This window comes from Phyllobates terribilis, unplaced genomic scaffold (genome assembly GCF_046119375.1).
Source record: "Phyllobates terribilis strain yellow unplaced genomic scaffold, ASM4611937v1 Scaffold_1__5_contigs__length_1240528914, whole genome shotgun sequence".
In the NCBI taxonomy this organism is placed as follows: Eukaryota; Metazoa; Chordata; class Amphibia; order Anura; family Dendrobatidae; genus Phyllobates; species Phyllobates terribilis.
This window is the reverse complement of record NW_027362761.1, coordinates 431,051,368-431,074,626: the sequence shown is the minus strand read 5'-3', so window position 1 is coordinate 431,074,626 and position 23,259 is coordinate 431,051,368. Positions and strand designations below refer to the sequence as shown.

The 23,259-nt window shown below is 42.4% G+C and overlaps 1 protein-coding gene across 2 annotated transcripts in view; it reads left to right on the top strand.

Moving 5' to 3' along the window:
• FER (FER tyrosine kinase) overlaps positions 1-23,259 on the top strand; it is a 340,421-nt gene that overhangs the window by 227,745 nt on the left and 89,417 nt on the right. For both annotated transcript variants that reach the window (XM_073677555.1, XM_073677564.1), the window contains exons 15-16: positions 5,148-5,204; positions 22,015-22,130. In XM_073677555.1, coding sequence (XP_073533656.1) covers positions 5,148-5,204; positions 22,015-22,130 — 173 coding nt within the window. The remainder of the gene's footprint in view (positions 1-5,147; positions 5,205-22,014; positions 22,131-23,259) is intronic.

Here is a 23,259-nt window from a genome sequence, read left to right as displayed (position 1 = left end):
AGTTGACCAATTTGGATGATAACACGATATCAGGCTGCGCTGCTGTAATACAGAATCCTTAGGACCAAGATGATTAGAATGCTGTTTATTTCTACAACGCGCTTCAATGTTGGACTGGCATCTTTTTCAAGTGAAAAAAACAATTGCATGTCAAGTGTCAAAGGGGAAAGGGGCAAAGGGAAGGGGGTTGACATTTGGTGCCTGCAGTTGATTTTTTTCACTTGAAGAATACGCTAATCCTACGTTATAATGCGTTGTGGAAAGAAAAACCATTCAACTCATCTTGGTTTTAAGGATTCTTCATTACAGCTTCGCAGCCTGATCTCGTGTTATCGTCCAAATTGGTCAACTATCCTGGAGATCATCCCCCCGCCACGAGGCAGCAGCAACTGATGGCATCAGGTGTTCATAGTTGTGCCTGCACACAACCTGATCACGTGAGCAGCTGAACCCGCCGATATTGATGGGATCGGCCAACAGTCTAATCTGTAATGTAGCGCCAGCCAATGGTGATGAGCGAACGTGCTTAGATAAGGTGTTATCCGAGCTCGCACTGGTGCTAACACAGTATCTTTGGTGTGTTTGAAAAATGTGTGCGTCGCCGCTGCTGCATGATTCACTGCTGTTTTGATCACCGTGAGACATGCAGCCGCTGCGACATATTTTTCGAGCACGCCGAAGATACTGTGTTAGCACCAGAGCGTGCCCCGATAACTCCTGAGCCTAACACGTTCGATCATCACAAGGGCCAACTGATGGTCGGAAGAGATGGCGATTGTGAACAATTTCAGACTGACAATTGCGTTGTTCTCCCTGAGATAAGACAATATCTGTAGGCGGCTTTCTCATAGAGAACACGGGAGCATTCGTCCGGGCAAGCGCTCCTGTGTATGAGCGTGTCAGATGAGGTGGCTGTCGGATGACTGATCGGTCAAAGCATCGTTCAGCCGTCACCCATCTATTATGTATGACCAGCCTAAGTGATACATCACTGGAATCAGGGTTTCTGTCCCTACTGTCAGATTACATAGAAAACATCTGCTGATAGATTCCCTTTAAGGGACCAGGTGTTTGCTCCATCTGAGAGCAGCATAATGTAGGTGATGAGACCCTGATTCCAACGATGTATCACTTACTGAGCTGCTTGCTGCAATTTTGATAAAAATCACTGTTTTATCTGCTATAGATTTCAGTTTTCTGAATAATGAGCTCTGTATAACCCCACCCACACCACTGATTGGCAACCTTTTTGCCTATGCACAGTGTACACAGCTGTCAATAGGTGGTATGGTCAGAGTTATACAGAGCTCATGAATATGGAGGACTACATGGCAGCAGGTTTACTAGTTTTCTAGTTATAATCTCCTGTTGATAACGTCATTTTGTTCTTCAAAACTATAGAAAGAAGCCCAATAAGTGACTGGCATTGGGGTCTCTGTTTCTACCTTATGCTGCTGTCAGATTAGATAATAATCTGGTGTTAGATTCCATTTCGATACATGGTGCTGTACCACTGGCAGGCATGGGCAAATAAAGAGTCTAGCAATATAGCTTAAATGACCAAATAATGCCCCAAAAGTGTGCATTAACAAGTCTCCATTCTCTCTTACTTGCATCCTAACAATCCTGTGAATGGGGTTGAAAAAGGCCATATAAAAGATCAGGGTAGCCTACGCTTGGCCCCTTCTCATGCCCCTTATAGGAGCAGCCTTTGACTACCACAATCCAGGGCTTATCAAACATGGAAGAATCCCAGTCTTAGCAGTATTCAGTTTATGAAATATTGCTCAATTTATTTTTCATTTTCTTCCAAATCTTAGGGTAAATTAAAAATGATGTAACCTGGGAGTGAATTTCCTGCCCAATACGATGTCCGGCGTTGAGGCATACAGTTGCACTTTAGCCAGTACTTTAGCAGAGGCAGCCATTCTACAGCTAGCAAATATCCTGTAAGATGCTATTACAATCTAAGTACAATACTCTCCAGGTGTCATACAATTGCCCATGCTGATTTGCTATCCAGTCTGCAGTTGTTCTTCTCATCACCTGTCATACTGGGCAGAAAAGTATTGTAGGAGACGCTCTTTGCCAGTCAACGTTCGTTGAGATTCAGTCTCTTCTTTGCCCCTTCCTGATTTTCTGTTTTTGCGCGTCTGTTTTTTCTTTCCTTCTCACAAGAGCCATAGCTTTATTTTTCTGGTGACATATCCCTGGGAGGGCTTGTTTTTTGCTGGACGAGGAGTACTTTTGATTGACATTATCCATTTGAACATTTGATGTACTAGAATGTGGGAAAAAATTCTAAGTGCATCAAAATGGTGAAAAAGCACAATTCTTCCATTGTTTTGGGGGTTTTGTTTGTACATTGTTCATTATATGGTAAAAATGATATGATTCTACAGGTCCGTTTGATTACTGTGATAACAAACATGCAGAGGGTTTTTTTTGTTTCTTTTAATTGGGGGGAAAAAAACAAATGACATTTTTTCTATTTTCACAATATTTAAAAATTTTTGGAGAATTGAGCTATGTGAGGGCTTAATTTTTGCGCCCTAAGCTGACATTTCCATTGATACCATTTTGGGGTAGATACAATGTTTTGATCGCCTTTTATTAACTATGTTATAAGGTAATATATTCTATTACCATTCTCTAAAACTTTTTTTTATCGCTTTTCACAGTATTTTAGTCCCCTAGGGGACTTGAATTTGTGATTGTCAGATCGTTTGTACTCTATACAGCAATACCAGAGTATTTGTCACAAATGTATCAGAGGTGACAGTCGCCCTGCAGTTGGTTGCAGGAGATCTCTACGTTTGGCATAACAGACATCATCTTAGATGAGAGGCTGTCTCTAGGACCTAGCGGCTACCTTCATCTGGTAATTAGCTCCCTGGCCTGGGTGTATATATACCTTGTGTGTCTGAAAGGGAGGTGCCGGCTATATTAATTTCTACTTGTGAAGGCTTAACAAGAGCAGTATTTCGTCCTCTCTGGACCTTGAGGTCGAGTTTGCATTTGTCTGGAATCGTCTAAAGCTAAGCATTCTCCCCCTGTTTGTCTACCCTTGTTGTCTATAAAGTTTATTGGAGATCGACTAGTGCTCATCTCCCTTTCCTAGCCTTAGAAATACCCCAGGGAAAGACAGGGCGAGTGCTGCAATTACTGAAGAGGCAATATAGGAATAGTAGTTGTGACAGGGTGACACTAGACTAGACCAGGAGGTCTGCACTTCCCCCTTTCCCTAGTGTTTGGGCTCCCTTTCCCTCTTCCCTCTGTGTTGCACTAAGTCTTTCCCACACCTGTCGTGACAGTATTGCTGTGTATAGCAAAAATCACAGTCTTCTATGAACACCAGCCACAGGCTGACTTTCACTAGGGTGCCGTCATCATAGGCACGGGAGTCTTCAGCAGACCCGCAGCCGTCATGGAATCCTATCAGCACCGCATGATCACATTGAGGTGGCACGATTGGGGTTTTTTAACAGTGTGGCTCCCAGGCTGTAAATACCTCTGTCACAGATTGACTTCAGCATTTAACAGGTTAGCAACCACAAGGAGAGTGGCTCCAGTTCCTGGACTCATATCAAAGACCGAATGCTAGCCAGCTTATACCATATGTCGGTGAGGGGTTGAAGCAGTTTGAAACCGTGACCAGACACCGTAACTTGCTGGATTCTAAGTCACCAAATAAAAGCTTAAATTAGCCAAATGAACCATACATTACTTTTATAAGGGCCAAATTCCAGCTACACTGCTGACCAAGTTAGGTAGTCACCAAATATAGTTGTGCACATTCATTTGAACATGTTGTCTTAAGGTGCTCATACACAATAGATGACTGTCGGCCAAAAGCTCGATCAGTCGACGGTTGTGTCTTGCGACTACCCTACACACATGAATGCTTTTCCAAGCGTTTATAAGCTCTGAGGGGAAAAAAGGAGAAAGCCACTGTCAGGACACCCTGGGCAAAGGCTTACCTTCTATAGAACAAAAGGGTCAGGTGTTTGAACTCAAATCGCCAGTTGTTACCCCTAACCCCCACCAAAATCATCTGTTGGGAGAGCGTCGAAAGGCCTCTACTAGTGATGAACGAGCGTGCTCGTTTAACCCTTTTGTCGAGCACACTCAAGGGCTTACCGAGTATCTTCGGCGTGCTCTTATATTATGTTCGAGTCCCTGCGTCTGCATGATTTACGGCTGTAAGACAGCCTGAACACATGTGAGGATTCCCTAACAAACTGGCAATCCCTGCATGAGTTGAGGCTGTCTTACAGCTGTAAATCATGCAGATGCAGGGACTCGAACATAATATACGAGCACGCCGAAGATACTCGGTAAGCACCCGAGCATGCTCGGTGAAAGGGTTAAACGAGCATGCTCGCTCATAACTAGCCTCTACTTATCAGATGGCTAGCTGATCCTGCTGAAGGGACCTTTATTGTGAGTCAGCCCGTAGACGACCTATCTTTTTGCTCAAAATGAAAAATAATTTTGGTTGTAACGAATGTTAAAATTCCCTATTTTTATTTAATCTTGTGGGCCTAACTGCCCCTTGCAAAAGAAGTGGATCACGGAGTATAACAAGGCATATTGATAAATACTGTGTGACTATTGACCCATACACTAACAAACTATTTGGGTTTATTCTCCATTGCCCTACTTATAATATCTGCCTAATTTAATATTTCCAGTGTATTTGAAAACACTTTTGTTATCATGCTCATGTTCTTACAATGTGGCAGAAATGAATGTTTATCATATTAGAGGACAAGAATTGAGTTATTCCAAGCGTAAAATATTAGGCTGATAAGGAATCACTAAACATTATGAGAGCTTCATTCTTATCTGCTACCATGTAAGTAATTTTAGTATTCAAAAGCAGACGGCCCCGTATCCGTATCATTGTGTAGCGGTACATGCTGTGCAATGCTTATAAATACGCCATCATGCTGTAGGCTTTACTCTGTAAAATGAAATTGCAGCAATGTAGCTTTTAATATCCTGTTGTGCCAGGGTATTTTACGAGCTTTTAAGATGGTTTCAGCAATGTGGTAGTAATTGTAATATTCTCTACAGTTCTCCCATCTGCTTAAGAGATCTTTTATCAAGTGCAGAGTGATATGATTTTCTTTGTATTTCTTCAGGATAAAAAATGGATTCTCAATCATGAAGATGTGACCCTTGGAGAATTACTGGGCAAAGTAAGTAAATGACCATATAAAACAGGTACATTATTTTTACAAACTATGATGTTTGTTAGTGCGTATCCTTGCGATATATATAAAAAAGTTTGTTTTACTTGCCAGTTGTTATATAACAAGGCAAGGGAACGATTTCATTATGGCTCCATGGTCTAAAAGCATTTTCAGACACTAATTGGGGAAAAAAAAAAATCATCCCACATGGTTTAAGATTGACTTTGTAGTAAGTATATCTCTTGTTCCAAATCCAACTTAATGATATTTCACTCTTTCTTTTTTGGATCATGTGAGATTTTTTTAAATACCTCTCATTAACCTCTTCGCAACCTTGGGTTTTGTCGTTTTTGCTTTTTCGTTTTTTGCTCCCCTTGTTCCCAGAGCCATAGCATTTTTATTTTTTGGACAATATGGCCGTGTGAGGGCTTATTTTTTGCGGGACAAGTTGTACTTTTCACCAACATTACTAGTTTTACCATATCGTGAACGGGAAAAAAATTCCAAGTGCGGTAAAATTGCAAAAAAAAGTGCAATACCACAGTTGTTTTTTATTTATTTTTTTTTACCACGTTCACTGAATGCTAAAACTGACCTCTGTCATTCTTATTCTCCAGGTCATTACGAGTTCGTAGACACCAAACATGTATAGGTTATTTTATATTTAAGTGGTGAAAAAAAATTCCCAAATTTGGTAAAAAAAACTAAAAAAAAATAGCGCCATTTTCCGAGACCTGTAGCGTCTCCATTTTTCGTGATCCGGGACTGGGTGAGGGCTTATTTTTTGCGCTCCGTGCTGAATTTTTTATTGATAACATTTTGGGGTAGATCCGATGTTTTGATTGCCCGTTATTGCATTTTATTGCAATTTTGCGGCGACCAAAAAACGTAATTCTGGCGTTTAGAATTTTTTTCTCATTACACCGTTTACCGATCGGATTAATTCTTTTTTTATATTGATAAATCGGGCGATTCTGAACGCGGCGATACCAAATATGTCTATGTAGGTTTTTTTTTTTTAATATATATATATATTTTATTTTGAATGGGGCGAAAGGGGGGTGATTTAAACTTTTATATTTTTTTTATATTTTTAAAAACTTTTTTTTTTCACTTACTGCATGCTTCAATAGTCTCCATAGGAGACTAGAAGCAGCAGTTGTCTGATCGTCTCTGCTACATTCAGGGGATCAGCAGATCCCCTGCATGCAGCAGAAATGGTCCTGTGCTATGAGCGCCGACCACTAGGTGGCGCTCATAGCGACCAGATCATGATAACCACAGGCGTCTGCTGCAGACCCTGGGTTGTCATGCCCACCCATCGGTGACCCGCGATCACGTGACGGGGTCGCCGATGGGCGGGGCTTATGACGCGCAACCCGGAAGCGCGCGTTAAATGCCGCTGTCGGAGATTGACAGCGGCATTTAACATGTTAACAGTCGCGGGTGGATCGCGATTCCACCTGCGGCTGTTGCGGGCACATGTCAGCTGTAAGAATCAGCTGACATGTGCTCGGTTCAGTGAGGGCTCAGCGCAGCAGCCCTCACTGAACGGGCAGTACGCAAATGTGCGTACTAATACGGCAAGGGTTGGAAAGGGGTTAAAGTGAGTCTTCCATCAAAAAATAACTGTTCAAACCAAGCGCATTCGCTTGGAGCGCCCTTGTCGTGGCTGAGTAATCTAGTGCACCCTCCCTCCTTCTTTCTTTGCATTTATCTCTCTTCATTCTTCTTTAAAGGGAATTTGTCACCAGGTTTTTGCTACCCTATCTGAGAGCAGCATGATGTAGGGGCAGAGACCCTGATTCCAGTAATGTGTCACTTTACTAGGTGCTGCAGTTTTGATCGTTTTCAATCTGATCTACTCCAGATCTACCAATTCTCTGACTCTTTAACTCTGTATAACCCCACCACTGATTGGCAGCTTTCTGTGTACTCTGTGCATAGGCAGAAAGCTGACAATCAGTGGTGGGTTCCAGGTTTGACTACCTGGAATCAGGTTTACTAGTCCTCTAGTGATAAACTCCTCCTGATAATACAGTCCTTTCATGAAAACTACAGCAAACAGCCAGTAATTGATACATCACTAGAATCAGGATCTCTGCCCCTATATTATGTTGCTCTCATATTGGGTAACAAAAACCTGGTAAAATATTCCCTTTAATTGACAACTCTGGCTTTTCAGTAACTAGACAGGGGCGGAGATAAATGCAAAACTAGCAGATGGGAGGGTGAACTGAATTGTTTGGCCTCACCAAGGGTGCGCCGAGCGCCTGTGCTTGATTTGAACAGTCCTTTTGTGCTCAGAAACGCTTTTTAATTTTATGTTGGTGTTTGCTCCCTGATTCCAACATTCACTGTATAATGCAGATATTTCCAAATCTCTGCCAGTGTCAAAAGTTTAAAACCACTACCTAAAGGGAAGTTAATAGAGTGGTGACCAAAAGTTTTGCATTTTTTTTAAAAAAAGTGTGATTACTTCTGTCTGGTTGTGTGATGCCAATTGAAAGTGCATGAAGTTGTCATTATACAAGACCTTAACTTTAACCAAAATACTTTTGAATATAGGTATGGTCATTTATGTAAAGAAAACTGACTGCCAGAAGTTTTGCAAATACTATTTATTGATCACAACATAGACAGTAATTTATTCCTTACAATGCCATAACTTAGTATTTTGTAGCATGTCTTACTTTAGTTATTGCATCACACTGTCGGGGCATCTTTATATTTAAGTACAAGTAATGTATGAATGAACATGGTAAAGTAGAAATTGGCTCAGGGCACTGCAGGTCTGGAGTGGAGAAATTAATCATTTGAGAATTAAACCAATTCCCATCTATTCTGTACTATGAGGCAAATTTACAGTAGAACTAAATAATGAGTTCCCTTATTGGAAATTGATATGTTTAATATTTAACCATGCATAGTTTGTACTATGACTGATTCAATGTTCTGTATGATTTTGGAGGTTTCTTTTACATTTCCTTTGCTGTGTTGTGCAGTATTAGGTGGGGTGGAGGTATCCCAAAAAAGCATTGTGTACTCAAAAAGTTAGATGTATAATACAGGTGTGGTCAATCCTTTTATTCAATAAGCTGTATAGAAAGTCAGTATGTTACATTTCCAATCTTAAGGTAAAGGCCAGTTAATATTTCCTGAACGTTAAAGAAGATAAAGGGGTTCTTCGCACATAATATCCATAGGATCAGTGTCAGATCGGTGGGGGTACAAAACACCTGGCACAATCCTCAATCAGTTGTTGTAGACTTCTGTGGGCAATCGGTAGTAGATGCTGTATAAAGCTGCACAGGTGCAGTTAGGTTAAATGTGTAGCTGCCACTGCTGGGTACTGCAGATCAGCTCCTGTTCTCTCAGTATAGGTCATCAATATCACTTGACTGGTGAGCCCTTTTAAGTCAGCCGCTGTGCAGACTATTTTACCATCTTCAGTTGTGTTATTCCAAAGAATATACTTAGAATGTAACGTAAAGGTAGATTAAAACCGATGGTATAGGCCCATTACCGAATTCCAAACAGCTATATACAAGTTGCTTTTTTGCTGGCCTGATAGGAACATTATTATTAACACCGTTGTTCTGTCCCCATACAACATCACATCATCGGCAGTACATGTCCTACTTACACCAGGCGATTTATTGCCCATAACCACAACTTCTATGTTGGTATAGAAGATATGATCACCTAACAAACAAGCGTTTTGCTTCATTTTTTGGGTGATAGTCAGGTACGAGCGTCTATGCTATAGCTTTTGTTTGCCAATTATTGTCCCTTCGAAATGGACCATAAATCTATCGATCACATTGAAGCAGTCACACCCTTGACCTGCATAAATTGAAAACATAAGGCACAAAGCAAAATTGGCCATTATAGAAGAAGGGTATGTCTAGACTAAGTGAATTGTGCTGCTCATTTCACCCCTGCTATCTTAAAAGTGATGAAATCTGCTGTGGATATTCACACATTTTGCAGCAGATTGACTATTTTGCTGAATTGAATATCCCCAGGATATGAATGGTTGTCCGCGTAGAATATATCCATATTATGTGCGATTTATATATTACTTAGATTTGGCACCAAATAGGAGAAACAGATGTTGCTCAACGTTTTGATCTATATTAGGTCTTTATCAAGGACATCTGTGTGAGTGGGCGCCGCATTACCCCACACACCCGGCCACTACTCACACAGTTGTCCTTGATAAAGATCTAATATAGGTCGAAACTTTGGGCAATATCTGTGTCTCCTATTTGGTGCTGGATCTAAATAAAACAGATTTGCAGCAAGTTACTTAACGTCATCATTTGTCGGTGCTGAGGTAACAGTGCTATAGAATCATTTATTTGAGGACTACCACTAATACTGGCTGAGTTGCTAGCTTGACGTTGCGTGGATTGATTTACCGTATTTTTCGGACTATAAGACGCATCGGACCTTAAGACACACCTAGGTTTTAGAGGAGGAAAATATAAAAAAAATTAAGCAAAAAATGTGGTCATGATGCACTGTTAAGGGGGAGGGGGCCTGCTTCTGACACTGTTATAGGGGTAATGTCCCCCAATTCTGTTAATATTCCCCATCCTGGTATATATGGGCCCCTCATCCTGTTATACGTGGCCCTCATCCCCATCCTGACATGCATGTCACCCCTCATCCCCATCCTGGTATGCATGGCACCCCAATCCTCCATCCTGGTATGCATGGCACCCCAATCCTCCATCCTGGTATGCATGGCACCCCAATCCTCCATCCTGGTATGCAAGGCACCCCCTGATCCCCCATCCTGGTATGCAAGGCACCCCCTGATCCCCATCCTGGTTTGCAAGGCACCCCTCATCCTGGTTTGCAAGGCACCCCTCATCCTGGTATGCAAGGCACCCCTCATCCTGGTATGCAAAGCACCCCTCATCCTGGTATGCAAAGCACCCCTCATCCTGGTATGCAAAGCACCCCTCATCCTGGTATGCATGGCACCCCAATCCCCCATCCTGGTATGCATGGCACCCCTTGATCCCCATCCTGGTATGCATGGCACCCCTTGATCCCCATCCTGGTATGCAAGGCACCCCCTCATCCCCATCCTTGTATGCAAGGCACCCGTCATCCTGGTATGCAAGGCACCCCTCATCCTGGTATGCATGCCACCCCTCATCCCCATCTTGGTATGCGTGGCACCCCAATGCCCCATCCTGGTATGCCTGGCACCCCAATCCACCTTCCTGGTATGCATGGCACCCCCTGATCCCCATCCTGGTATGCAAGGCACCCCCTGATCCCCATCCTGGTATGCAAGGCACCCCCTGATCCCCATCCTGGTATGCAAGGCACCCCCTGATCCCCATCCTGGTATGCAAGGCACCCCTCATCCTGGTATGCAAGGCACCCCTCATCCTGGTATGCAAGGCACCCCTCATCCTGGTATGCATGGCACCCCCTGATCCCCATCCTGGTATGCATGGCACCCCCTGATCCCCATCCTGGTATGCATGGCACCCCCTGATCCCCATCCTGGTATGCATGGCACCCCCTGATCCCCATACTGGTATACAAGGCACCCCCTGATCCCATACTGGTATGCAAGGCACCCCCTGATCCTCATCCTGGTATGCAAGGCTCCCCTCATCCTGGTATGCAAGGCTCCCCTCATCCTGGTATGCATGGCACCCCTCATCTTGGTATGCATGGCCCCCCCTCATCCTGGTATGCATGGCACCCCAATCCTCCATCCTGGTATGCAAGGCTCCCCCTGATCCCCATCCTGGTATGCAAGGCACCCCCTGATCCCCATCTTGGTATGCAAGGCACCCCCTGATCCCCATCTTGGTATGCAAGGCACCCCCTGATCCCCATCCTGGTATGCAAGGCGCCCCCTGATCCCCATCCTGGTATGCAAGACACCCCCTGATTCCCATCCTGGTATGCAAAGCACCCCTTATCCGTGTATGCAAGGCACCCCTCATCCTGGTATGCAATGCACCCCCTGATCCCTATACTGGTATGCAAGGCACCCCTCATCCTGGTATGCATGCCACACCAATCCACCATCCTGGTATGCATGGCACCCCCTGATCCCCATCCTGGTATGCAAGGCACACCCTGATCCCCATCCTGGTATGCAAGGCACACCCTGATCCCCATCCTGGTATGCAAGGCACCCCTCATCCTGGTATGCAAGGCACCCCTCATCCTGGTATGCATGGCACCCCTCATCCTGGTATGCATGGCACCCCTCATCCTGGTATGCATGGCACCCCTCATCCGGGTATGCATGGCACCCCTCATCCGGGTATGCATGGCACCCCTCATCCGGGTATGCATGGCACCCCTCCTTCCTCATTCATGTATGCATGGCGCCCCCTCATCCAGGTATGCATGGCACCCCTCTTCCGGGTATGCATGGCACCCCTCCTTCCTCATTCTTGTATGCATGGCACCCCCTCATCCTTGTATGCATGACCCCCCTCATCTTTCCTCCTGGTATGTATTGGCACCCTTCATTCCTCCTCCTGGTATGTATTGGCACCCTTCATCCCTCATCCTGGTATGTATGCCATTATTCATCCCTCTTCCTGGTATGCATGGCACCCCTTATCCTGGTATGCATGCCACCCCTCATCTCTCATCCTGGTATGTATGGCCCCCCTCATCCTGGTATGCATGGCACCCCTCATCCTGGTATGCATGGCACCCCTCCTCCCTCGTTCATGTATGCATGGCACCCCTTCATCCTGGTATGCATGGCCCCCCTCATCTTTCCTCCTGGTATGTATTGGCACCCTTCATTCCTCCTCCTGGTATGTATTGGCACCCTTCTTCCCTCATCCTGGTATGTATGCCATTCTTCATCTCTCATCCTGGTATGCATGGCACCCCTCATCCTGGTATGTATGGCCCCCCTCATCCTGGTATGTATGGCCCCCCTCATCCTGGTATGCATGGCACCTCTCATCCCTCTTCCTGGTATGCATGGCACCCCTCATCCCTCAATCCTGGTATGCATGGCACTCCTCATCCCTCTTCCTGGTATGTATGTCACCCCTCATCCCTCCATCCTGGTATGCATGGCACCCCTCATCCCTTTCCTGGTATGCTTGGCACCCTCTGATCCCCATCACGCTGCGCACAAAAAAACCCCAAACAATTATACTCCCCTCCTCCGCTCTGCTGCCGACACTGATCTCACTGTGTGAGCCACTCATGGCGTCACTGCCATGCGCCCTCACACTGTGAGATGCTCTGCCGGAATAGTCACTGCTCCCCATGCCGGGACTGTGTGCGTGGGGAGCAGTGACCATTCACGCTCCTTAATAGCACACTCACTGTACCCGCAGCGCGGCTCCTGCTGCGGCCGGAGGTCACATGTGCCCGCTATTAAAGAGCATGAATATTCACTACAACCCATGGGAGTGGGTTGTAGTGAATATTCATGGTCTTTAATAGCGGGCACATATGACTGCCAAGCGCAGCAGGAGCCGCGCTGCGGGTACAGTGTGCGCTAATAAGGAAAATGAATATTCACTGCTCTCCACGTCCATGGGTGTGGGGAGCAGTGAATATTCATTTTCTTTAGTAGCGGGCACAGTGTAGGCTGCAGCAGTCCCCCCCCCCCCCCCCCGCACACCACCCACAGCCATAGTATGCATATATATTCGGACAATAAGACGCACCCCCCACTTTCCTCCAAATTTTGGAGGAAAAAAGTGCGTCTTGTAGTGCGAAAAGTACGGTATATATTAATATGCTTTGGCTTTTACCTGCACTTTTGAATAGCTAAATAAAAAAGCTTTGTTATTGTCTAGGGCATCGGCCTCACAAAACCAAAAAACCTTCTACTGTTAAAACATCAAACATTTATTGTAATATATATAAAAATATTTTACAGTTCCTTAGTTTATATATTAACAAATATTTACAGATAAGGTAAAGGTTTCAACAATGAGTAACATACAGGTCCTTGTATTAGGCTATAGAAGTATGGATCGAGCAAATGTTGTCCTCTATAATGATAATTCGGCATATTAAGTTATTGAACATTGTAACCTCCCATGTAATGAGTGAAGGAAATGCAGCAATGCACCTATAGACCACTCCTCAGGAGAAGCTGTTGGCTATATAGATATTGACTCTATTGCATGCAGTAATATTATACAAGCCCAATTTGTTTCATACATACCACTATTATACACTTCTCAACATTAAAATTATAACCCCAAGAAAGATAAGTCGTTGAGTTATCGAAATCACAGGATAGATAGACAGGTTAATGATATTAAATTTTGAAAATATGGAAACATATTTTTTCAAACAAATTGATTTATTTGTGAGTATGTGCAACACGCACAGAAATAAACACACATGCATGCCTTGGCCTTGAGGTTGTAAATGGTTATCTGAGGAATTGGGCACTCATATAATCAATATCCTTTTCTGGCAGCTACCTTTGCAATTGCCGACCAATGATGTCTCAGATGTTCTTGATGGTAGACAAATCCGGAGACACTGCAGGTCATGGTAGCATGTTTAGGCCACGAAGACTGCTCACAATAGCACAAGCAACTTACGGCCTGGTGTTGTGATGTTTAAAAATTGGTCCCAGGACTTGGTAGAAATGGCTGTATGGCATGATCCACCACCAAAACAATATTATGCAGAGCTGTTAGTGTATCTGGAGTGAAGACTTAAAGGGTTTGTTAACCGTACATTTTGCAGTGTGACCTTCCCTTGTGAAGGCCTCTTCAAGGCATTGCCCGTGTGGTCTCCAGATCTCCACATTTTATAATGCACTCTGAAGTTCTGCTTTGGTCTTGAATACAGTGATTCCCGGAGATTGGTCTGGAGCCTACATGGTTAAAATCTTGAAGAGGGAACATAATCTTGGGAGTAGGACCAGTATGATGAGGTGGGGTGTACGATAGCTGAATCCCTCTAGTCTCCATTCCAGGTACACTAATAGTACAGTAGTTGATTGATTTGGTGGTGGAACCAGTGGTACGGCCATTCCTACAAAGTGTCCCAGGAGCCATTTTTCCACGGTACAACACCAGACCATTATGTTGCTCGTGTTACTGTGAGCAGCCTGCTTACCGTAAACGTGCTAACCATTGGTACTTGGTTATGGTCCGATGCCATCGCAAAGAGAGCTGGAAACAGCAGATGTTTATGATTTGTATGCCCAAATGCATTCAGCATGGCAGATCATTCCTCAGACAACCATTAATAATCTTATTCATTGCATGCAAAGGTGTGTAAGACTTGTGTGGTTATCATAATCCATACTGAATAAACCGAGATATAATGAAATTGGTTTCCATTTTTTCATCATTTGGATATCATTCACATGGCTATCCATCATGTGATTTCCATAACTCCATTACTTTTCCTTCTTGGTGTTGTAATTTCAATGCTGAAGAGTGTATGAAACAAACAAGGGGATTACATAGATAGTATACTGTTCTTTTTCAAGAGAGGTTATTGTCTATGTAAGCATTGGCTATATCCATATGCAGTGATGTTATGCGAGAGTCATATCGCATACACCACAGCGATAGCTTAAATCACATCATCGGTATGTTACGTGAATCCCATTATTAAATAAACCAACATAGAGGGTCAGAATAATAAATAAATCACAATGTGCTGTATACTCCCTCTATAATTGTTTCTGCCCATCTGCAGAGGTTCGCACCCTAAAGTTTACGTTATGGCGCCCCTTGCTCAAGGTAGGCTCTCCATGCCCTAATTAATCCTTATTTTTGTAGATAAAAAACAAAAGCAAATAACAATGAGTGAAACAAATTGGTTACCGTTCAAGAGAAATAATGAGATGTAAGTTGTCCACTGTTGTACCTATAAAAAGGTTTTACTCAAATATACGGTAGATATATATATATTTGTGGCTTATTATTATAGAATCATAAACATGTGGTGACTAACACAATTAAGCTACTTATCCTTCCCGTCGGATACATGTTTGCGTTTTCTCTAGCTTCTTGAGCCCAGTCCTGGACATCTCCATTAATCGCTTGATTACCTAATATATAATAACTTTTGTAATTCTACAAACACTTAGTAATGTCTTTATATTAACATTAATGGATATTAGATTTTTGATACTTCTTTCATCTCTGTCTCTTTGTATACTGAAGCTAATTTCGGCCAGAGTGAAGCTTCTTACAAGAAATCCTGCACTCATTATATTATGTATATCTTACATGTCTTTTTTTCTTAAAGCCTTCTTTGATATGTCTGACTTTGGATTGACACCTCTTTGCAAGTAAAAATTTTAGAGGTTATAAAAGGACACCAAATAGGCTCTCTTTTATGTCTGAGAGAGCGATATGCCTAAATCTCTAGTCATTTATAATTCTCAATGGCTGCTTGGATGAAGGAGAACAGATCCCCATGTAATATAAATATAAATATATATATATATATATATATATATATATATATATATTGTAATGCAGTAGCTTGCTAGCTTTACTGTAAATGGTCCAGGATGTGTTTTACCTGACAATGTACCTTCCCCTTTAACTGACTGGTCACATGACTGTGACATCACACAGGTCCTGTATGCACAGTAAAGGTCTGTACACATGACTGGGACAGCACACAGGACCTATACACACAGCTGACTGATCAGATGACTGTGACATCAGCAAGGTCCTGTCAGTATGGGTGTATGTGTGCACAGGATATATAAACCCCGGTAATTGGAGACAGGTGTGTTCGGTGTGAGAGACATGAGGCTTGTTCCCCATGTGTGTGGGACACCGTTCTGCCTAGTGAGGCTGAGTGAAGCCTGGTGCCTGAAAGGCTGAGACTGGATCCTGTGAGTGGATGCTAGTGGCCTTGGAAGGCAGAGGCTTGGTGAAGAGTCCGGAAAGGCGCAGACTGGATGTGTGTGAGTGAAACATTCCAGTAGCCATAGACGGGACGACTGCTAGAGACCCCTACCTGGGAAGCCACAAAGCCACAGTGGTGGCGGATTAAAGGGACTGCAGCAACTAAACCCGGCAAAGGTAATACACTTTGTTACATGGACTGTGTTATGGACATTGCTATAGTATTACCTTGCTGAAGGCTGTGTCCTGGGCCAATTGGGCCTGTCTGCTATTTGAGAGACTCCCGGATGTTAAGTGTGTAAACATGCCGGTGACAAACTAAGATGGACATTATGTGTGTGAACAGCGGTTTATGATAACATAATAAACTGCTGTATTGAGAAAATACCGGAAGGACATTGCACGTGTGCTTAATTTACCCGGTGCAGCGAGTATCCCCCAGTATGATGACTAGCGCTGCCTTACAATATATACACACACAGTACAGACCAAAGGTTTGGACACACCTTCTCATTTAAAGATTTTTGTGTATTTTCATGACTTTGAAAATTGTACATTCACACTCAAGGCATCAAAACTATGAATTAACACATGTGGAATTATATACTTAACAAAAAAGTGTGAAACAACTGAAAATATGTCTTATATTCTAGGTTCTTCAAAGTAGCCACCTTTTGCTTTGATGACTGCTTTGCACACTCTTGGCATTCTCTTGATGAGCTTCAAGAGGTTGTCACCGGAAATGGTTTTCACTTCACAGGAGTGCTCTGTCAGGTTTAATAAGTGGGATTTCTTGCCTTATAAATGGGGTTGGGACCATCAGTTGTGTTGTGCAGAAGTCTGGTGGATACACAGCTGATAGTCCTACTGAATAGACTGTTAGAATTTGTATTATGGCAAGAAAAAAGCAGCTAAGTAAAGAAAAACGAGTGGCCATCATTACTTTAAGAAATCAAGGTCAGTCAGTCCGAAAAATTGGGAAAACTTTGAAAGTGTCCCCAAGTACAGTTGCAAAAACCATCAAGCGCTACAAAGAAACTGGCTCACATGAGGACCACCCCAGGAAAGGAAGATCAAGAGTCACCTCTGCTTCTGAGGATAAGTTTATCCGAGTCACCAGCCTCAGAAATCGCAGGTTAACGGCAGCTCAGATTAAAGACCAGGCTAATGCCACACAGAGTTCTAGCAGCAGACACATCTCTACAACAACTGTTAAGAGGAGACTTTGTGCAGCAGGCCTTCATGGTAAAATAGCTGCTAGGAAACCACTGCTAAGGACAGGCAACAAGCAGAAGAGACAAGTTTGGGCTAAAGAACACAAGGAATGGACATTAGACCAGTGGAAATCTGTCCTTTGGTCTCATGAGTCCAAATTTGAGATCTTTGGTTCTAACCACCGTATCTTTGTGCGATGCAGAAAAGGTGAATGGATGGACTCTACATGCCTGGTTCCCACCGTGAAGCATGGAGGAGGAGGTGTGATGGTGTGGGGGTGCTTTGCTGGTGACACTGTTGGGGATTTATTCAAAATTGAAGGCATACTGAACCATCATGGCTACCACAACATCTTGCACCGGCATGCTATTCCATCTGGTTTGCGTTTAGTTGGATCATCATTTATTTTTCAACAGGACAATGACCCAAAACACACCTCCAGGCTGTGTAAGGGCTGTTTGACCAAGAAGGAGAGTGATGGGGTGCTACGCCAGATGACCTAGCCTCCACAGTCACCAGACCTGAACCCAATCGAGATGGTTTGGGGTGAGCTGGACCGCAGAGTGAAGGCAAAAGGGCCAACAAGTGCTAAGCATCTCTGGGAACTCCTTCAAGATTGTTGGAAGACCATTTCCGGTGACTACCTCTTGAAGCTCATCAAGAGAATGCCAAGAGTGCGCAAAGCAGCCATCAAAGCAAAAGGTGGTTACTTTGAAGAACCTAGAATATAAGACATATTTTCAGTTGTTTCACACTTTTTTCTGAAGTATATAATTCCACATGTGTTAATTCATAGTTTTGATGCCTTCAGTGTGAATGTACAATTTTCAAAGTCATGAAAATACAGAAAAATCTTTAAATGAGAAGGTGTGTCCAAACTTTTGGTCTGTACTGTATGTGTGTGTATATATATATATATATATATATATATATATATATATATATACACACACACAGTTATGAAAAAGTTTGGGCACCCCTATTGATCTTAAGCTTAATGTTTTCTTAAAATTGGTGTTTTTGCAACAGCTATTTCAGTTTGATATATGTAATAACTGTTGGACACAGTAATGTTTCTGCCTTGAAATGAGGTTTATTGTACTAACAGAAAATGTGCAATCTGCATTCAAACAAAGTTTGATAGGTGCATAAGTATGGGCACCCTTATCATTTTCTTGTTTTAAATACTCCTACCTACTTTTTACTGACTTACTAAAGCACTTTTTTTGGTTTTGTAACCTCATTGAGCTTTGAACTTCATAGCCAGGTGTATGCAATCATGAGAAAAGCTACTTAAAGTGGCCACTTGCAAGTTGTTCTCCTGTTTGAATCTCCTCTGAAGAGTGGCATCATGGGCTCCTCAAAACAACTGTCAAATGATCTGAAAACAAAGATTATTCAACATAGTTGTTCAGGGGAAGGATACAAAAAGCTGTCTCAGAGATTTAACCTGTCAGTTTCCACTGTGAGGAACATAGTAAGGAAATGGAAGAACACAGGGACAGTTCTTGTTAAGGCCAGAAGTGGCAGGCCAAGAAAAACATCAGAAAGGCAGAGAAGAAGAATGGTGAGATCAGTTAAGGACAATCCTCAGACCACCTCCAGAGAGCTGCAGCATCTACTTGCTGCAGATGGTGTCGCTGTGCATCGGTCAACTATACAAAGCACTTTGCACAAGGGGAAGCTGTATGGGAGAGTGATGCGAAAGAAGCCGTTTCTGCAAGCACGCCACAAACAGAGTCGGCTGAGGTATGCAAAAGCACATTTGGAGAAGCCAATTTCTTTTTGGAAGAAGGTCCTATGGACTGATGAAACCAAGATTGAGTTGTTTGGTCATACAAAAAGGGGTTATGCATGGCGTCAAAAAAACACAGCATTCCAAGAAAAACACTTGCTACCCACAGTAAAATTTGGTGGAGGTTCCATCATGCTTTGGGGCTGTTTGGCCAATGCCCGCACCGGGAATCTTGTTAAAGTTGAGGGACGCATGGATTCCACTCAGTATCAGCAAATTCTTGACAATAATGTTCAAGAATCAGTGATAAAGTTGAAGTTACGCAGGGGATGGATCTTTCAGCAAGACAATGATCCAAAACACCGCTCCAAATCTACTCAGGCATTCATGCAGAGGAACAATTATAATGTTCTGGAATGGCCATCCCAGTCTCCAGACCTGAATATCATTGAACATCTGTGGGATCATTTGAAGAGGGCTGTCCATGCTCGGCGACCATCAAACTTAACTGAACTGGAATTGTTTTGTAAAGAGGAATTGTCAAAAATACCTTCATCCAGGATCCAGGAACTCATTAAAAGCTACAGGAAGCGACTAGAGGCTGTTACTTTTGCAAAAGGAGGATCTACTAAATATTAATGTCACTTTTCTGGTGAGGTGCCCATACTTATGCACCTGTCAAATTTTGTTTGAATGCCGATTGCACATTTTCTGTTAGTACAATAAACCTCATTTCAAGGCAGAAACATTACTGTGTCCAACAGTTATTACATATATCAAACTGAAATAGCTGTTGCAAAAACACCAATTTTAAGAAAACATTAAGCTTAAGATTAATAGGGGTGCCCAAACTTTTTGATATAACTCTGTATATGTGTAATATATATATATATATATATATATATATATATATATATACACACACACACGCATATACACACATATATACATATATCTATACCATGCTGTGCAAAAGTTTTCCGCAGGTGTGGAAAAAAATGTTGCAATGTAAGAAAGCTTTCAAAAATAGAAGTGTCATTTATTTTTATCAATTAACAAAATGTGAAGTTAATTACCAAAGCAGAAAACTAAATCAAATCAATAGTGGGGTGACCACACTTTGTCTTCAATACAGCGTCAGTTGTTGTCTATACACTGTGGTAGATCGGCTCACTTGGTTTTACATAGAGGTAGACAAGGGAACAATGTCTCTTTAAATCTTTATTAAGATTTCGACATAAACCACGGCAACGTTAGCAAAACAAACACAGCCTTCCCAGCCTAACAGGAAAAACAAAACATAATGTATGGCTTAATCCTTGTTAGAGCTTTCCTTCACATGACAATACAGCTCCAGAGCTTGTGCCTCCAGACCCACCCCACACCAAATGCTCTAAAAGGCTTGGAATTTACCCTCTGAACTCCTCCCTCTCTACAGGTGTTCAATCACCCTAGCACTAAACATGAGTGATTAACCTCTTATCACTTTATGTGCTGGAACATTTTTCCTATGTTTTATATTACTGGAGCTAACAATCTCAGTGTTACATATCTCCACTCCAGTACTTTGCCAGTGACTTTGTCACAACACTTGAACAAAACTTTTGAAGGAACTCTGCAGGGAGGTTGGTCCAAACATCGTGGAGCACTAACAGATCTTCTCTGGATGTAGGCTTGGTCAAGTCCTATTGTCTTCATGTAATTCCAGACTCTGTTGGGGCCTGATTATAATAATAAGTGATAATTATCACTTCTAGGACTCTTTGTTTTTTACTCTGAATATCATTCTTAATGACATTGGGCAGTATGTCTGGGGTCGTTGTCCTTCTATAGATTAAATTTGGAGGCAATCAAATGCCTCCCTGATAATACTGCATAATGGATAAGTATCTGACTGTATTTCTCAGCATTGAAAACTGCCCTTGTTTCCATGTTGAAGGTATGGTTTTTGATCGTAATTATTCCAGACTTCTGACCAGACTTCTTTGAACAGTAGATGAGTGTCTGTGGGTCCCACTGGTTGCTGCCTGTTATGAGCTCATGGCACTGCTGAACATCTTCCTATTTCAAAAGGAAGTATCTTCAATCTTGCCCATTTCTTGGTGTTCTAAATGCTGAGCAATACAGGCAGACACATATCCATCATTCATTACTAGTGTTGAGCGAGTATGTTCTGTTAACCCTTTCGCCGAGTATGCTCGGGCCGAGCTCCGTGTATTTACAGCTGCTCGGTGATATGCTTGAATCGCTCCCGTGTGCATGATTTGCGACTGTTTGACAGTTTTATTACATGTGAGGAATGTCTATTTCTCACATATTCCTCACATGTAATAAAACTATCAAACAGTTGCAAATCATGGGGAGCGATTCAAACATATCACCGAGCAGTTGTAAATACTCGGAGCTCGGCTCGAGCATACTCGGACAGAACATACTCGCTCAACACTATTCATTACCAATAGGGAGGCTTCTGATTGGCTCAACATTTATTTTTTAGCCAGATAACAACCCCAAACATACAGAGACGGTCATTAAGAACTATATTTGGCTTAAAGCAGAAGAAAGAGTTCTGGAAGTGATGATATGGCCTTCAGAGCCCTGATCTCAACATCATCAAGTCTGTCTGAGAATACATGAAGAGACAGAAGGACTTGCACAAGCGACATTCATAGATCTGTGGTTAGTTGTTCAAGATGTTTGTAAGAGCCTCCCTACACAGCTCCTTCAAAAACTGTGTGCAAGTGTACTTAGAAGAAATGATGCTCTGTCATGTTGCACCAAATATTGATTTAATTAAGATTTCTATTTTGTTAATTGATAATGATAACCTATTAACACTTATATTTTTGTAAGTGTTCTTACTTTGCAGCATTGTTTCCATATCTGCCTAACACTTTTGCACATTACTTCGATATATTTATTTTCTCCTGTTTTTCTTTTATTTATTTTTATACATTTTCTCAGTTTATAGTTTAACTATGATTTTATTTTGCATTTACAGGGTAATTTTGGTGAAGTTTTCAAGGGAACATTAAAAGATAAAACACCGGTTGCCGTTAAAACTTGCAAAGAAGATCTTCCTCAGGAATTAAAAATCAAATTTTTATCTGAAGCCAGGTGGGTTAAGTAGAGAACAGTCAGGGATATTTATACTGTGTGGTTGCATTATAATGATCATGAAACTGCTGCGAGAAGATCAGTTTTAGAATGTGCTCTTGTAATGTGCAAACCAAATTAAGGAGCAGTTTCGAGTAGAATTGCTGTTTATGGCTGGACCATCTGTACCCATTGTACAAATTAGGCAATATTACAGGAACCCTCCAATTGCTTCAATATTTTATTTACCAGAGTTTCAAATGATTACTTTCACACATTTTTATATACACATAAACTCATGTTATAGCCCCAAATCCGTGTTTTTTGTTGCTAAAAGTTGACACCTGATAAAAACACCCCCCAGCATTTTACTGTAATGGGTTTCTTGATGGTTCTCTTTCTGAAAAAAATCAATGAAACCTATTCATGTTGTAGCTAAAAGTCTGACCTAAACATCATAAACTCGCAGAGCATCCTAAAAAGTCCAAGACCACTGTGATTATAGGTATGTCATGCACAAAATGATCAAACTTGAAGCGTCATGAAACCCTTGTGATGCGAGTAAGTAATGAGGACTATTACTCTGGTAGAAAAAGATTTATTTACACAAGCTTTCCATATTGGGCATTAATATTGTGGGTACATGGAAACAAATGGTCCTCTTCCCTCATCCGCAAACCACATAATTTACTCTAAGGCTGGGGTCAATGGCTGTCGATTCTCTCGTGCGAGAGGATCCGATCAATGATGCCAATGACACCCGGCTCAAACATTGATCGGAGTGTCACCATAGTGTTATCCGATTCTAATGCCGAATCGGCATGAGAAAAAAATTCGCAGCTCTGCACTGCCCAATAGCATAACACTGAGCAGAGGGCTATCCCTTAAAACATTGCATAGCACTCGGCCGTGTTATACACTAGTGTGAATGAGCTCTTAGAAACAGGGTTTTGAAGCCTTATAACTTGTCAATTGTTTAAAGGGGTTGTTTTGCCTTAGACTACAGTCACATTTTGTGAATTTTCACTGAGAATGCATGGTCATGTGACTGCCAGTATGCAATATGCATTCTTCTGGCCATATTCCGACTAGACTGTCCGGCCTCCCTCAATACTCTTGCATTGAGTGAGTTCGCAGCCTTCTAGTCAGC